This window comes from Lucilia cuprina, chromosome 2 (assembly GCF_022045245.1).
Source record: "Lucilia cuprina isolate Lc7/37 chromosome 2, ASM2204524v1, whole genome shotgun sequence".
NCBI lineage: Eukaryota > Metazoa > Arthropoda > Insecta > Diptera > Calliphoridae > Lucilia > Lucilia cuprina.
This window is the reverse complement of record NC_060950.1, coordinates 29,884,800-29,903,237: the sequence shown is the minus strand read 5'-3', so window position 1 is coordinate 29,903,237 and position 18,438 is coordinate 29,884,800. Positions and strand designations below refer to the sequence as shown.

At 28.9% G+C, this 18,438-nt stretch overlaps 1 protein-coding gene across 5 annotated transcripts in view; it reads right to left on the bottom strand.

Moving 5' to 3' along the window:
• The window catches only part of LOC111682318 (neural-cadherin-like), a 138,853-nt gene that overhangs the window by 7,017 nt on the left and 113,398 nt on the right, over positions 1-18,438 (bottom strand). For all 5 annotated transcript variants that reach the window (XM_046956549.1, XM_046956550.1, XM_046956546.1 and 2 more), the window contains 3 exons: positions 4,114-4,564; positions 3,561-3,777; positions 883-1,668 (listed from right to left, as the gene is read on the bottom strand). In XM_046956549.1, the coding sequence (XP_046812505.1) occupies positions 883-1,668; positions 3,561-3,777; positions 4,114-4,564 (1,454 nt within the window). The remainder of the gene's footprint in view (positions 1-882; positions 1,669-3,560; positions 3,778-4,113; positions 4,565-18,438) is intronic.

Genomic DNA, 18,438 nt, shown 5'->3' with positions numbered 1-18,438 from the left:
TTAGTTAGTTATTTAGTTAGTTAGTTAGTTAGTTAGTTAGTTAGTTAGTTAGTTAGTAAGTTAGTTAGTTAGTTAGTTAGTTAGTTAGTTAGTTAGTTAGTTAGTTAGGTAGTTAGTTAGTTAGTTAGTTAGTTAGTTAGTTAGTTAGTTAGCTAGTTAGTTAGGTAGTTAGTTAGTTAGATAGTTAGTTAGTTAGTTAATAATTTAGTTAGTTAGTTAGTTAGTTAGTTAGTTAGTTAGTTAGTTAGTTAGTTAGTTAGTTAGTTAGTTAGTTAGTTAGTTAGTTAGTTAGTTAGTTAGTTGGTTAGTTAGTTAGTTAGTTAGTTAGTTAGTTAGTTAGTTAGTTAGTTAGTTAGTTAATTAGTTAGATAGTTAGTTAGTTCGTTAGTTTGTAAATTAGATGTAGAACTTCGCCAACTCTATTTTCTCACTCCTTGCTGAAATAAACACGATTCCAAAGGATGTTAGCGGGTTACATCCCTACTTTGCAACTCCAATAATATAAAAAATTTCAAAAATTCCGTGCTTTTAAAAAGCCAACCTACTATATGAATTGTAAAATGCAAATACATGCATTTGCGTGTTTGTATGTACACAAGATTTTTCACAACTTCTGTTTGTACTTTTTCCTGCCTACTTCACTTTGTAAGAGCTACAAAATGCATTTAATTTAAGTTAATTAAAGTAACAAAAACTTAATTTCACTTTGACTGCAATAAACAAATGTAGTTAAGCAACTAAAACCTATTTTTGCAATTATGTAAAAGAAATAAAAGAGCTTTACCTAGTTAACCCAAGCCAATAAACCACATAAAGATTTTAAGTCGCTCCTTAAAACAACTGTACAAAACTTGTGCACACTTATATAACCATAACACTTACCTGACCATTAACACCTTTATCTTCATCGGTTGCCACCACCTTTATAACGGGACTGCCATTTGGTGCGCCCTCTTCCACTTTGGGATAGTAAGTACCACAATCCTTAAATACCGGCTTATTGTCATTGACATCCGTAATGAAAACAACCACGACTGCTGTCGATGTATGTATCGTTTGGTCACCATTCACACAGCATGAACCATCGTCCATTGCCGTTACATTCAATTCGTACTTATCGCGATCTAATGTTATGGCCTTATTATGTAAACGTATTACACCCGTTATATCTTCAATCACAAACTGACCGGATGAGGTGCCACCACCCACAAAACCAAATCTTACATTATCACCATCTTTGTCGGAGGCCACTACGGTAGTAACCAAAGTATTGGGACCGGCATTTTCATCTACATTCGGCGTATAGACTTGTTGTGAGAATTTGGGTTCTTCATCGTTTTTATTCTTGGTATAGACACGTACTGTGGCCACACCTGATTTCGAGGGTTCACCTTTGTCTTTGGCCGTAACAATGAACTCATAGTAGGCATTATTATTATCGGCATCTAATTGTTTATTGTTCACAATAATGCCGTTCGAATCGACAGCAAAATGATCATCGGATACTAAATATTCAATTTCTGCATTGGCACCTGAATCGGAATCCATCGCTTTGACACGTAGTATACTGGTGCCCAAGGGTATGTCTTCATCGACATTGTGCGCTTGATAATCAGGCAATTCAAATTTGGGTGCATTGTCATTGACATCAGTGACACGTATGGTTAACTAGAATTAGAAGAATAGGAAGGTGAGTGAGTAAACAGAAAAGTTAATTTAACATGAATACATGAAAGTGTATGTGTTTGTTAATCCTTAAAAACAATAGCTTCGAAGTAATAGTATTAAAGCAATAGTAATGTGTTTCAAATAGATTTTGCTATAATATTAAAGCTTCTCAAGGCAGCGGAAAGATAATGTTATATGACTGATACAAGGTGAAATGGTCAAAGACCTGAAAACTTGATCACTTCAGCTTATACGTGGACTGTTATAAACCCTATACTAGTAATAGTATTTTTACGGGCTTAAGGAACTAAACCGGTAGACTTTGGACTAAACTCTAGAATAGTAAAGAGATTACTCTACATACTAAACTTTTGACTAGATTATAGACTAGCAAACAGACCAGAACAAAGTCCATACCAAAGACTACACTATAGACAAGACTATAGACTAGGTTAAAGACTGGACTATAGACTAGACTATAGACTAATTTATAAACTAGACTATATATAAACTAGACTACAGACTAGACTACAAACTAGACTATAGAAAAGACTATAAAATAGACTGTAGATTACACTTGACTATAAACTAGACTATAGACTAGACTATAGACTAGACTATAGACTAGACTATAGACTAGACTATAGACTAGACTATAGACTAGACTATAGACTCGACTATAGACTAGACTATAGACTAGACTATAGACTAGACTATAGACTAGACTATAGACTAGACTATAGACTAGACTATAGACTAGACTATAGTTTGAACCTATACCCTACATAAACCCTATAATAATAATGGAGTTCTTTTCACTACAAACACAATATTAATTTTAAAATTTACTGAAGTACTTTTCCGTAAAATGTATTTTAAGAAGAAAATTTACATTTTATGAAATGTCGTTGTATAAATATCTTAAATATAAATCCACAATTATTTACACTTTTAGTCATTGAACTGTAAAAAAAAACGCAAATTTCCCTAAAATACTATTTCCAATAAAAATATCACTTTATTTAAATCTACAGCTGAACATAATTTAGTAACATATTTTTTCTATCACTATATTTTTATCGTTTTTCCTGTCGAAAAATTAAAGCTGCCAATTTCTTTTGTTTTTTCTTATTAAAATTTTCATTTCGTAAAGATTTATAGTACTTTACTATTGCTTTGCTTCCATCGTTAATATTATTTTCCATAATACTTGACATGTTTAACATAATTTTTCCAATTTCAATTTTTTTTCGCTACTTTTTATACAGCATCACCCTGAGAAAAAAAACTTTGGGAAAATATTGTAAAGTTCGTTGTAATTTTCCAATAAAACTGTCAATTTGAGTTAATATTTTTTACTTCTTCCGCAATGTAGTTTCTGTAGAAATGTTCTAAGGTTCATTTTTTTTTTTTCTTTATGCTACTCTCTAAATAAAATAAAAATTATGCATTTAAGTGCAATTGCTGGTAAAGTTTGAAAACAAATCTCAAATGACATTAAATTACCCTTGGAAAATTTACTACTAGAAAGAAAGCAGACCACAAACTGCAAAAAAAACTAATGATACCCCGGGTATAGAAATAAAGAAATTTCAAAAAATAAAAAAAAAAATTAATATAGGAAAATGAAAATGTGGGGGAAAAACAAAAGGAAATGAAAGATTCTATAAGGGTTACTATATAGTTTTTGTTAAGAAAAACTTTGTGGATGAATAAGCTGCAGGAACAACTATTGTTATTGATGGTGGTGGTTAAAAAAGTAGAAAAACGGAAACTAACGTGCCAAGTTAACAGAATATAAAATATTGTATGTGTCTGTGTCGATTTGCGTTCTCAATATTATTTGCGATTGATGGAATTATTCAATACTATTTATAGCATTGTGTACATACCTCAACGGATGTTGAAAAACCACCAGAATCTTCAGTGGCTGTAACAATCAAGGAGTAGACATGGGGTTGTCGTAAATCTTCAAAATCCAATTCTTTGGCCAGCTTAACAATGCCCGAAGAGGGGCCAATATTAAACGTGCCCGCACCCTGGCTTTGAGCTTTAAGTGTATAACGGATTTCGCGGTCTGCAAAAGATTTTGCCTTAACGGAAATGATGCTGTGTAAGGAAAAGGAAAAAAATGTTGAAGTAAGTACATTTCAAGGATATTCAAGAAATTTAATAAAATAAATATGTATTGTGTATATTAAGATGCAGGCTTAATGTTGAAACTAAATAAATAAAGTCAAGTAAAGAAAAGAAAAGAAAACAAAGAAATAATAAAAACCAACTGTCTAGAGACATTAAAGTCAATAAGGTTAAACCGAAAGGAAAAATATTAAAAACAAATAATAAAAAAAACATAGCATATAATGCAAATAATGAATACATATTTATTTCTTATTAAAGGCAAGAAAATTTACAAGTTTAAACAATAAAACAAAATATACTAACTCTGAATCCTTTTTCTGATTTTCTGGTATTTCAGCTTCATAACTGGGCATATAGAATTGAGGAGCTCTCTTACCACCCACAATACTCAAACGTTCTTCGGGTGTACTTTGGAAACGTCTATCATCTACCTTACCATTTTGATCCTCAGCCTTAACGTATAAAACATATTCCATATCGAGTTGAAAAAGATCTGTGCCACGTGTTCGTACCACACCCGAACGTTCATCCACTTCAAAACGTCCTCCGGTACGATCACGTACAATGAAATAATGGATATTATGATCGGTGTCAGGATCACGTGCCTGTAGTGTAAAGACGGGTGTATTTGGTGGGGCATTAAGTTGGACGACAGCTTGCATGGGTAGTGGGCGATTAATGAAATAGGGTGGTTCATCGTTGACATCTTTGACATGTATAATGACTCTTTGATTATCGGTGTATTTCAGACCAGCTGTAAAGAGAAGAGTAAAGGAAATATTGATTAGTTTTTTGTAAGTTTTAAAATAAATTAAGTTTATTAAATAAATTGATTTTAAATATGACCTTTGACCTCCGTTCTTTCAAGATCTGATTTCGCTGAAGTTTTTGAAACTTTTAATATAATTGTACAAATTCCTTTAAAAGCGTTAAAATATCAGAAATTTTGACCTTTGACACCAAATATAAAAATGGCATTTAACCTCTATTTATATATAAATACATAAAATTATCAATATTTAGGGTTCAAACAGAATGATCTTTAGGAATAATTATTAATTTCATTCCGAAATTTCACCACAGCCCAATAGTATAATAGTTAACAAGTTCCATAGGAACTAAAAACTCACTCACTCATTTTCAGTTCTTATAAAATTCACCACAAATAACTTCTACATTAACAAAAAACTTTCTTTCAATGAGGATCTTCTTTTTATGAGGATCGGTCCATAATTAACTTTGATATACAAAAGATTCGTTTTAGAAAACAACTTAAATGCTCAGAACTGCCTTTAAAATGTCGAAATAGCAAGAAAATTTGACAAAAATTAGGATGCAAAAGTTATTTACAAAATTTTATAAGAATCGATTCAAAACGTTCCATAAATAGAAATTAATCGTTCCAAAAGTTGGTTTGAAAAATAAAGCGTTTTTTATACCCTCCACCACCATCAGTGGTGATAGAGGGTATATATAACTTTGTCATTCCGTGTGTAACACCAAGAAATATTCACCTGAGACCCAACAGTATATATATTCTGGGTCCTTATCAAATTCTGAGTCGATCTAGCTATGTCCGTCTGTCCGTCTGTCTGTGTAAAACACGCTCACGATTAAACGAAGCAATATAATTTAACCAAATTCACCCAAAATGTTCTTAGTTTTCCTAAGTTGTTTGGTATTGAAAATGGGCAAAATCAGTTCACATCGGGAAAAGTTATGAATCAAAATTTGAAACAACCTCGAAAAAAATAAAAGTACATATTCCCGGAAATTTAGTTTTTTGTTAATAACTTCCATCGTAATGCAGATATCTTTACAAAATTTTAGAAATTAAAATTTTATAATAATAGAATTTATTCAGAGGAAAAATTTTTTGGATGGGCCCATAATTGGACATAGCTCCCATACAAGGTCCCCTCCCGAAAATCACTTAAAGGCGCATAACTCATTAGTAAGTTAAGATATCAATATAAAATTTGGTACAAGTCTTGCTCTCATATACAGAAATATTACAATGAAAAATTTTTTCGGTCGGTCCATATTTGGTCATAGCTCCCATACAAGGTCCCCTCCCGAAAATCACTTAAACGCACATAACTCATTACTAAATTAAGATATCGATATAAAATTTGGTACAAGTATTGCCCTTATATACAAAAATATTACAATGAAAGCTTTTTTGGATCGGTTCATAATTGGTCATAGCTCCCATACAAGGTCCCCTCCCGAAAATCACTTAAACGCTCATAACTCATTACTAAATTAAGATATCGATATAAAATTTGGTACAAGTACTGCTCTTATATACAAAAATATTACCATGAAAGTTTCTTTGGATCGGTCCATATTTGGACATAGCTCCCATACAAGATCCCCTCACGAAAATCACTTAAACGCACATAACTCATTACTAAATTTAGATATCGATATAAAAATTTGGTACAAGTATTGCTTTTATATACAGAAATATAAGCATTAAAGTTTCTTTGGATCAGTCCATAATTGGTCATAGCTCCCATAGAAGGTCCCCTCCCGAAAATCACATAAACGCGCATAACTCATTACTAAAAATGTCGATATAAAATTTGGTAAAAATATTGCTCTCACATAAAGAAATATTACCACGAAATCTTTTTCCGATAGGTACAATTATTGCTCATATACAGAAAAATAATATTGTAAAATTTTTTTCCGCTCGGTCTATAATTAATCATAGCTCCTACACAAGGTTCCTCTTAGAAAAATACACATACAATGTTCCCTTCCGAAAAATAGAAAAAACGCACATAACTCATAATCAAATATTGATATCCATACATTTAGCAAAAATATTGCTTTTATATACATAAATTCACTATAAAATTGTTTTACGATCGGTCCATACTTGGTCAAAGCTCTCATACTAAGTCCAGAAATCGCTTAGATTTGCAATATTTTTTACCAAGTAATGATAAAGACACAGAATTCTGAAATTCTGTCTTTATATACATAATTGGACATAGCTCCCACACAAAGTCCTTTTACGGAAATCTTTTAAACGCACATTACTTATTACCAAATTAAGCTATTGATACATTATTTGGCAAAAATATTAGTTTTGTTTACTTCTATTTCTCCTATATTAGGTCCAGCCCCTAAAAGCGCTTTAACCGTATTTGAAGAGCGTTATCAATTTGTGTTGAACAAAATTTTGTGTAGAACAAAATTATATATGTATTTGTATTTTGAAAATCTCTAAATCTTTTATACACATACATACATGCAAATTACTAAATTTATAATGTTCATCAAATCATGGAATTATAATAGATTTAACTTTTGGTATTTTTTCTATTAAAGACATGAGAAAACTTATTTCTACAAATATTTGATCAATTAGAAAAGTAATAACATAAAAGTAGCTGGTGGAGGGTATTTAAGATTCGGCACAGCCGAATATAGCACTCTAACTTGTTGTAATTAAAAAAAGTTCAGTTCATGATTGATCCAACACAGAAAAAATTATCGGTAGTTTATTTTCAATTAACATGTTTTAATTTTCTTTACTTTTTATTTAAACAAATTTTTATTTGTCTTAATTATCTCGTTTTTTGAAACTGTTTGAAACATAAGTATAAAATTTTGATTAAATTTTTAATTAATTCAATTAATTTTTTAATTGATTGAAAAAATGTTTCTGGCCTACTTTTCTATTTTAGTTTTATTTTTTTAATATTTTATTTAATTTTTTTTGCGAGGAATACACAGAAAAAACTGAAAATCAGTTTTAATTATCAAAATAATTGTATCAAGCAAGTTTTGCACCTATAACCAAAATGATGATATCAATTACCAAATTTGTAAAAAAATAAAAATATATATTTCTTTTCCAAATAACGAATTAATCAGAACAATTAATGTCAATAATTGGAACAAGATTTAAAATTGATTTATTCATTAATTGTATAAATTAAATATTTAATAAATATAAAATTGATATTTTATTAATTTATTAATCAAATAAATTAAACTGTTTGATAGAGAATTTTTTAAAAATCAATTAAGGAGGTGATTAAAACAATGAAATTATTAATCGATTACACACCACGTTAAAGGAATACTAGACCTTTAACAATGCGTTCAGCATTTCCAAAAATTATCACTTTATTGTCACAATTTAACATATAAAGTGTTTCATAAATTGTCAAGAAACTTGAATATTATATGCCTGAAATTTTATTGACTATTTAAGAATTATAAATATTACTAGCACAAAAATTCAAAATAAAATATTAAAAATAAATCTAAAATAGAAAAGAAGGCCAGAAAATTTTTTTCAATCAATTAAAAAATTAATTGAATTAATTAAAAATTTAATCAAAATTTTACACTTAAGTTTCAAACAGTTTCAAAAAACGAGATAATTAAAACAAATAAAAATTTGTTTAAATAAAAAATAGAGAAAATTAAAACATGTTAATTGAAAATAAACTACCGATAATTTTTTCTGTGTACTTATAATACCTAAATAGTTAATAAAATGTTAGGCATATAATATTTAAGTTTCTTGACAATTTGTGAAACACTTTATATGTTAAATTGTGTCAATAAAGTGATAATTTTTGTAAATGCTGAACGCATTGTTAAAGGTCTAGTATTCCTTTAACGTTGTGTGTAATCGATTAACAATTTGATTGTTTTAATCACCTTCTTAATTGATTTTTTAAATTTTCTCTATCAAACAGTTTAATTTATTTGATTAATAAATTAATAAAAAATCAATTTTTTATTTATTAAATATTTAATTTATACAATTAATGAATTAATCAATGTTAAATCTTGTCTCAATTATTGACATTAATTGTTTTGATTAATTCGTTATTTGGAAAAAATATATATATTTTTATTTTTTACAAATTTGGTAATTGATATCATCATTTTGGTTATAGGTGCAAAACTTGCTTGATACAATTATTTTGATAATTAAAACTAATTTTCAGTTTTTTCTGTGAAGCTCTCACTGAAGGCCCTATTCCGAAAATCTGTTTAATGTTATATCCTGAGATCCTGCTGACAAGCCGTATGGCTTTGTGGGTCCTTGAATTATAATAATTAATAGTTACTAAAAAAAAATATTGATCTCGAAATCTAGGGGCCACTCTACGAAGTTCTCATTATTATATATTCTGCTTGTTCATAGGGAACTTCTAAAAATGACAAGTCTGAGATTTTTTATATTTAAATCAGGAATTGAAATTGCTTCTTTAAGTTATTCTATAATGAAAAGTTGAAACCTGTTTAATGGTAAGGTTTTACATAAACGTTAGTCCTTGTATATGAAATGCACCCAAAAGTATGCTTTAGATTTTAAAACATAAGTAATTACACAAATTATTTGTATGTATTGTTAATTTTTCTTTTATTAATTTTTCTTAAATAAAATACTTATTTATTTTCCTTGACGTTCGTTATTGTTGTCATCATTGTATATACTTGTTTTTAATTTGTCATCTTAATAAACAATCTCGTGAAGAAAAATAAAAAGAATAAAACAAATTCGTTTCCTTTCCTCCCATCATATCCTTCTTCTAGACAATTTTGTGCAGTATATATGTTGTATTTTACTTCCTCTATGTTTTTTGTTGTTATTGTTGTCCTTTTGTATAATTGTCATATTCCGGTGCAGACATGTTCATAATTTAAAGACACTCACTCAGTCACAGTCTTAACAACAGTCAACATTGAGCAATAAAACGAAACAAAAATAAAAACACAACAAGGATAACGACGAAAACAGCGTCATCGTCATTATTTGTTCAGGAATTAAGTTCTTGGTGTTCTCAACTGTTAAGCTTATTGATTGTATGATATCGCTGTTGTTGTTGTTGCTGCTGCCTTTGTTAATGTCTGTTTGTTGATGTTCTTGTTGTTGTGTATGTATTTCTTCCTGTTTTAAAATTTTTTGGTAATAAAAAAAATGAAGGGTTTTTTGATCAGGTGTTTTGCAGGAAGGCGATGTATCCTTTATAATATTTTAAATAAATTCGAAACTATTAGCGCGAGGAAAAATGTATCAAATAAATGAATAATTAGATAGCGAAAACATCAGAAGAATTATATTACAGAGTCTAGTCGAGGTAAAATTCTGATCAAACCAGATGTAATCCAGATATAAAATACTAAGTTTGTGAAAGACACCTCCGAACTGCAGGTTGTTTTGTGGGCTTTGTTTGAAAAAAAATTCGTATGGTTGGGTGTAACATTTTATATTGTTGGAGTGTCTGTGTATTTTGAAAGGAGTTAAAAACATATACTAGGAGTTAAAAACATATACTAGTACTGTTCTTATTTTCACATCGGTATTAATTTTCTATTGTGGGGCAACAGAAAATAAAAACAATTACAATTACAAAACATTACTTCAATTCTGAAGGGAAGTCATGGACTAGTAACGTATTTTGTTTATATTTTTTTGTCGCTATATTTAATCCCCATTTTGTTCACAACTTTTTTTAACATTTCCTTTTCCTATCATAGTAATAATGGCTGGGTGTAGAATGTCCCTGTATTGTCGGTATAGTTTTCATTAGTTGATTTACAGTTTTTCTAATTCATTGCATTTTAATGGCTTAAGTGAAATTTTAGAGCTCTAACGTAAATTAAAATTGTTCATTAGTAGTATCTGAACGAAGAGTGGGGGAAGATGTCTGTATTCTTGTAATTTGTAAGGGAAATTGTAGCAATTTCGTAAAATTGGAAAAAAATATAAGAAAATTAGCCAAGTAAAAGAAAGTTTTGTAAAACATAGCATTTTTTTAAGTATTTAATGAAATTAAACTATTACGCAGTAATTTTAAAAGAACAAATATACTAGTACTCCAGAGTATAAAAAAAGGTATTTAAAACAGATTAGTTGAGGTATAATTGCGCCAAGAGTTTTCTAAATTTGTCGAATACTTACAAAAAAAGTTAGAGATTATTTGAATAAAATTAAAAAGTTTAAATTTTTGGTAGTGAGGATAAGAAATGGACCGACAGACAGACAGATAGAGAGATATACAGAGAGTGTATCAAAGGAATGAATAGATGTATATTTATATAGGTTTACACTAATAGTCACATAGGCGGTCAGGTCGCAGGATATTCGAACAGATAGACATAAGTCCGGATGGACAGATAGGGTAAAACTTGGAAGAACATATAAACCATCAAACTAATTGATTAACTTAAATAAAAAGTTAATTTTAAGCTCATAAACAAAAATTAAATATATGTATGTAAAAAATATTTACATATATTTATTACTTTTAAAAATTTTCTTCCTTATCGATTTTGAATTTGATCTTGAGTTTTGAAAAATATAAAAAATAAATTTTTTCCACTCAACTAAATATTCTGCGACTTAACACAATCACTTTGTCAAACAACATAAGAAACACAAATCTATCACATACATACATAAATATGTACTTACGTCTAAGGATATATTTAGTTCTTTGTATGTATACATTTTTAAGTAAAAAAAAAAAAAAACATTTTTTACAAACAAAGTTACTTGTGTTTATAATGCACTTAAAAAAACCACCCAAAGATATACGTCACTTCAAAAATCTTGTCTATACAATAAACAAACAAAAATATAGCCGAACGGTCGGCCAGACAAACGGGGCTGATGAAGACGCAAACAATACTTAAAGGCGTTAAAGTAGAAAAAGACACAAGACATTTGTATATGTAAGTATGTGTTCTTTTTTTATAATAAAAACAAATCAACAACGTCTACCACGTATTAAATACATCAGCAAATGTTCAAATTTGGCAAACATTACACAATGCAAAAATGTATAATCAAAAAAGAAAACAGACTAAAATTCTCCACTCCTTTGTCACAAAAGAACAAAATTTTAAATCAGAAATACAGGCACATTCCTCCCTAACAACGAATGTATAAACAGTATGAACATGTTTGTGTATAACATTTATAAGAAGTACATATTTACTAGGGTATTCAATTATTAAGGTTAATAATTAAAAATTATTCGGTTATTCGAATAAAAGGAAAGTGGATGCTACTATAGCTTTTTACAATAATTTTCTTCATATTACACCCTGTAACAATTTTGAAAAAAGCATCCACAAATGGAAAAGTTGATAAGCTTGAACATAGATGTCCTTGTAAAAGGATTTCAAAGTTTAAAAGACTACAAAAAAATTACTGTTTTTAAGATTTTCAACGAGTTCTAGAATTCATACGTTCTATTGAACACTAGTTCAACTATAACTGTTGCTGAAAAACTTATTAGAAATATGTACTTAAGAACACAACAATGTTCCCAAAAGACTGGTTGTAGAAATAAAGGCGATAAAATTATTCCCATGATTTCTTTTCAAAAATAATCAAATAAATTTATTATAAAAATTTTAAATTTTGTAGAAAATATATAGTAATTTTACTTCTAAATAATGAGTTTTTCTTAATCGGTTAATTGATAGAAATTATTCGGTTTTTTTCCTTATTTGAAAATTGACAATTTTCATTTATTCGAACGATTAATCGTCAAAAATTAATCGATTAACCGAACGACGATTAATCGTTTGAATACTTTAATATTTACTAGTAACAAGGCATGACGGCCATATGTTACTCTACAGTAAATATAAGAACTAGACTTCTTATCGCATAGTTATTATTGAGTTTAGTTCAGTTCTAGCTGAGTTCTAGTTCAGTTCTAATGCAGTTTTAGTTCAGTTCTAGTTCAGTTCTAGTTCAATTCTAGTTCAGTTCTAGTTCAGTTCTAGTTCAGTTCTAGTTCAGTTCTAGTTCAGTTCTAGTTCAGTTCTAGTTCAGTTCTAGTTCAATTCTAGTTCAGTTCTAGTTCAGTTCTAGTTCAGTTCTAGTTCAGTTCTAGTTCAGTTCTAGTTCAGTTCTAGTTCGAAATAAATTCAGTTCAAATGTTTCGGAATATACACATTATATTATATCCCATGTTATTAATATAAAATTTTTTTATTATAAACATATAATTATTTCGATTTGTATTTTTATCATTCTAGGTAAGTCAGCAGAATATCTATAATTTAAAACTGTGGGTAAATACAAAAATTTTAATTTTGAATAGTTGAAAGTATTTGCCGAAAGTTTGTATTTTTGTATCTACCATAATCGAATAAGTAGAATTTAATTAACGGTGACTTGCAGTAATTTAAATATAATTTTAGTATTATGCAGAAAATTACAGCCTTTTGGTTTCATTTTTAATTTTGTACAATTTTTATTATTTTATAAAATTTTATTAAAATCTTTCGTAGATTTTTATTTTGTTAACTTTATGCTAGAAAGAAGGTCTATTACTGTTTTTGTCATTGTGCCAGTGCTACTTTACTACAGCTCTGGTACTACAGCCACTATAGTTTTTTATGTCGTATTTTATGCTTTTGTGCATTTTACAAACTCAAGCGTAGTTTATTTATTTTACATTAAATATTATAAGAGGAAAAAATTTCATTAATAAAGGCGGAAAAAATCTCAGTCAAACAATGAAGGTTGACTATAATGTTGGGGTGGCAAGTATTGCTATTGGCTGTTTAAGACGGGCTTGTGTATAAGGGTGTCCCTTAAAAATAGAATTTGGAAAATTTAAAAAAAAATATTAATTTAAAATTAGTTAAACGAGACTGATTTTTAATAAGATTTTATTAGTAAAATGTTTACATTTTTTAGAGTTTCATATTCTTAAAGAAATATGTATTTATAAAGGTTCACCCTTGCATAGTGTATGTAAACTTTTAATATTTATAATTTATATAAAGTTGTAGTGGTAATTGTAGCAGTTTATTAACTGCTTTATATTTATTATAAACTAGTAGCTGGTGAAGTCGTTTGTGGGGTTTTTTTATTGCTACTGCTGCTTTTTGCTATTTGCTGTAGTAAATAACAACAGCAAATATGAAAAATATAATCATAAATTAAAAACCAAATTACATTAAGTTGACTTTTTTTCTTTCTTCTTCTACTCCCTCTGTTATATGTTCTCTGATTATAACTCCTAGTTTTATGCTTTTGATAAAAATAATCCTGTTTACTAGCATAAAGTTCATAGAAGTTTAAGTTAAAATTTGTAGGATAATAAAGAAATTTACATGAAAATTTGTCTTATTTGTGTATAAAAATATTTCAGGCGTAAAAACATTTAATAAGTTTCAAAATTAAAATGAAAAACAGGATGAAGACAATTTAAGGAGTAAAAGATAATTATGAGAGAACAAATTTTTTAAATGGTTATAATTATTAAACCGCCTAAATATATACTTTATTAAAATTCAAATTTTACTCTTGGCCTTCATACTCTGTAAAATATATTTAACTAAAAAATTAAACACATAAGTATAGGTAACAAATAAGCTCTTTGTGTGTAAAGAGAAGTCGATACAATATAAATTGCCTATTTATTGAAAGTTCGTGTTTTGTTTCCTGTTATTTTGTTCATGTTCCCTTATTATAAACTAACTCGTGTGTTTTAAAATAGGGCAAGTTTTACCCAACTCCCGCTGTGCTAACTTCGTTAAGTGCTATAATACGACGGTCCATCACTGTCCTTTAGTATTTTCAAATTTCTCCATTTTTCATTTGCAAACAACATATTTCATATTTTCATAAACTTCTATAACAAAATTCTCTTTTATTAACTCAGTATCAAAAATAACCCCTAATACAATATTTAACACTTCACCTTGCCTTGACTGCAGAATTTAATAATCGAAATTATATTAAATATTTCATCATCAAAAACCAAATAAATATATATTAAGAATTTCTTTACACAAAAAAGACATTAAGAAGGATTACATGTATAATGCATGTAACTATAGAAGGATTTGTTTCTATTCACATTTGTATATTGTTACTAATGCTAAAATTTTTTTTGAAATAGATTAATAAACATTTATGAAAGTAATCATAATACAATACAAAGAAATAGAAATAGCACATAAAAATGAAGTAGATTGTTATAAAAGTTTATGATTGGTATAAACAAAAATTATTTTGTTAAGGAACGGGGGAAATTTCTGAGTTAACTAGAAATAACAGAATTTTTAAAATTAATATATATGGGAGATTGCATGCCTCCCATTTTTGTATCCTAAATAATCATATTGATACCAAAGTGGCTCCGAAAATATTTAAGGACTTTAATTGTTATATTATCTTAGATATAGTTTCCAGTTTCTGGAATATGCAACTTTTAACACATATTTTCTATATGAGCGTAGCTTTTCACCCAGCGGAAATTTAAAAATTAAAAGTGGCCAATAGATTCTTTTAGACATAGGTACATGTAGACACTGTAGAGAATTTCAAGAAAATCGGATCGGCCATTTATCGGACAATTTGGTCATACAGAAAGAGCTGTACATTTTTCCTGGCCTACTATTCAATAGTACTAGCCTTGGTGAAAATTTCATCCAAATCTGAAGACATCGATTTAAAATATTTGGTCTGTATATGTAAATACTCCTTGCATGTGAGTTCATTACGAATATGTACCTTCATACAAACACCAGAAACACCTTCGCACTTAATATGATTATAGTTGCTCTAGTGGAATTCTCTCGCCCATGTTTTTAACTGCGTAGAATGCGTTCGTAAATTCGCCTTTTCATTCCCATTATTTCCGTCTTTATGGATATCAGAATGCTTTCAGTTCTGTGAGTTCACCCATTACGCTCCTTGATATCGTCGGTCATATTTCACAAGATGAAAGTTGTTTTGAGTAGAATTCTTTCGCCCATGTTTATAATTCAAACCTTGTTGCCCCAAATGTCTTTATCAGGTTTACTTTCTCAAGCTACCTTTTTATAACAAGTATATTCGCTTTTTCATTCCCATTATTTCCGACTAGCCTCTTATCCTTAATGCTTTAAGTTCATTCTTCTGAGTCCTTTCATTCCATTTTATATAGCTATGCCCATAATCCTCATTCACAAAGTATGCTTTCTGATCTCGTTGGTCACAATATTAAAGTGGTTTTAGTAGAATTCTCTCGCCCATGCTTAAATTACAAACCTTGTTGCCCCAAACGCATATCAAGTACATTTGCCTTTTTATTTCCGACTAGCCTCGTATCCATATGATGCCCTCTTATGGTTCAAAACGTTAACAAAACTAATAGGTTGATAACTTCCGAATTGCCTTCTGGCATTGGCATATGTTAGTCTACTTCTACTTGAAAGCTTGAGCTATGAATAGCAAAACAGTAACATATTTCGGTTTCTATGCTTTCAATGTAGACTGTTTTTGTCGAAGTCATTTTTGTAGCAACGAATTCCCTCAGATCTAATGCTCGGCTTAAACATGATAACCTATCCGATAGCAAAGTTCCATAGTATCTGACAATTTCTGGTATGATATCATGCACATCTGGTGTCTGTGTGTAATTATCTAATATATCCAGTATAGATTATGTTGTGTCCTAATATGTAGTATTCTAAGTAAATATCTATTATGAATGTCACTTTATATACATATAAAAAATTTATTTTTTCCTAAAAACACTTATTGTTAGACCACATACCATTTTATTCTATATTCCTTTTTACTAACATAGTATTTCCTGAATAATAATGCAAGATGACGTATGCAAAGGCAAAATGTATGAACATACTACAGCAAACAGCAGCATTAAATATGAAAAATTATGAATTGTATATAGATACAGGAGCAGAGATTGAGAACGGAAAGCTTAAAATTTGCACACACACACATTTAACTAACCGTATACACTTTCCAAACTGACTTTTTTCTATTTTTTTAAAATATTCCTTTAAACACAAACATGATTACGCAAACCACTGTATTGATGTGTATACGTTTTTGTATAGAAACCTTGCAGTTTGAGGTGACTGTTCCAAATGTATTGTTCGAGAGTTGGCTCTTCAATAGACAGTTTTAAATATTTAAAAGCTGTATAGAAAAGTTTTATATCAACACTGCGTTGAGTTTAATTAATCATACTAAAAATCCTTCGATCTCTTAGGGATACTGAACTGACGATTGACTTATCGATAGATTATTTAAGCACACTAAAGTGACATTGCATTTTATCCTCTCAATATAACAAAGAGTAAACCCTTCTAGTATCCATAGATTATAAAAATTCCAAACACTTAAGTAATCAGACATGGACTCCTTATGTCCCTGCTGGGCATTTGTTTGTATGTATTTGTGTTTTAGAAAGTGTTTACATTAAAATGCAATGAATTGGAAAACTATAGATAGAAAATTTATAACCAATATGCATGTGTTTAAACACATTCACATTAACACACACATACTCACTCCAGCCCAAAGTTAGAGATGTGCGTATCTATGATGAAATATGTATAAAAGGAAAAACATTTGTTCTATAGACATAAATAAAATTTGAATATTTTTTTTTAAAGTGTTTAAATAACTGGAGCAACAAAAAACTATGATAAAACTTTCAATTTTCTTTGTATGCCTGTGGTGGGGCTAAAGAAAGTATAAAGGAAATAATTGAAAATAATATATAAAATATTTTGTTGATTTATTGTTCAATTTAAAGTTTTCTGGTAAAACGGTTTTAAACAAAATATTTAGTTATTTATTGAATTTGAGAGGATACGAATATTTCCTCCGAGACATCAACTTATATTAAACATAATTTCGGTGTTCATACTACAACCTTAGTTTTTTTTCTAGAAAAAATGCACTTCAGTCTGTTTAATCAGAAAAACATTTGCATTTACCTTTAATAAATTTCTAGAAATAATGAAAATCAACATCCTTTTCACAACTCCTTTCTCGCTAAGCTTTTTTGAAACAATCGTTAAAAAATTGTATTAAATCTACCCAAAACTTTATGCTTCACAAATTTTTTTCGTTTAAAAATACTTTTGACACATTTTTAGTCCGGATTCCTCAGACAGCCAACCAGTACTATTCCGGCTAAAGGCATAATACCACCAACCATGACTGCCTTCATATTTGACTATATTTGATTTTAAGCTTAATTTATGCCCTTTGGAATTTATTAGTTTTTGCTCTTTTTTTTAAAATGGTCAATGGTGTGTAAATTGAACGACAACAACAGCTGGCTAGAGAGATGACTGGCTGGCTACAGGACAGACAAACTACCTCACTGCCTGGCTGATTGTTGCTGTGCTACAAACGTAAAAGTTAAATTTCAAATTATTTAGAAGAGAATATAAATTTCCAATGATTTGATAATGCAAAAGCAGGAAAAGAGCTGGAACGCGTATATGTATGTATACATATGTACATATTTATAAAACGACATTTAGCAGGTGATGACGATAAATGTTAAAAATGTGAATATTTAGAATTCTCTTCTAATTACAAACGCTAGGGATTGTTGGAATGTATATTTTTGAAATTAAATGGTAATAGATGAATAAATTTTCTAAATGGCCTGAGACAATTTTGAAATAAATTTATATTTGCTTTTTTGCATACAGACAAGAAAATACATGGGGAAATACATAAGATTTATATTCGGAAATTAAGTTCTAGTTCAGTTCTAGTTCAGTTCTAGTTCAGTTCTAGTTCAGTTCTAGTTCAGTTCTAGTTCAGTTCTAGTTCAGTTCTAGTTCAGTTCTAGTTCAGTT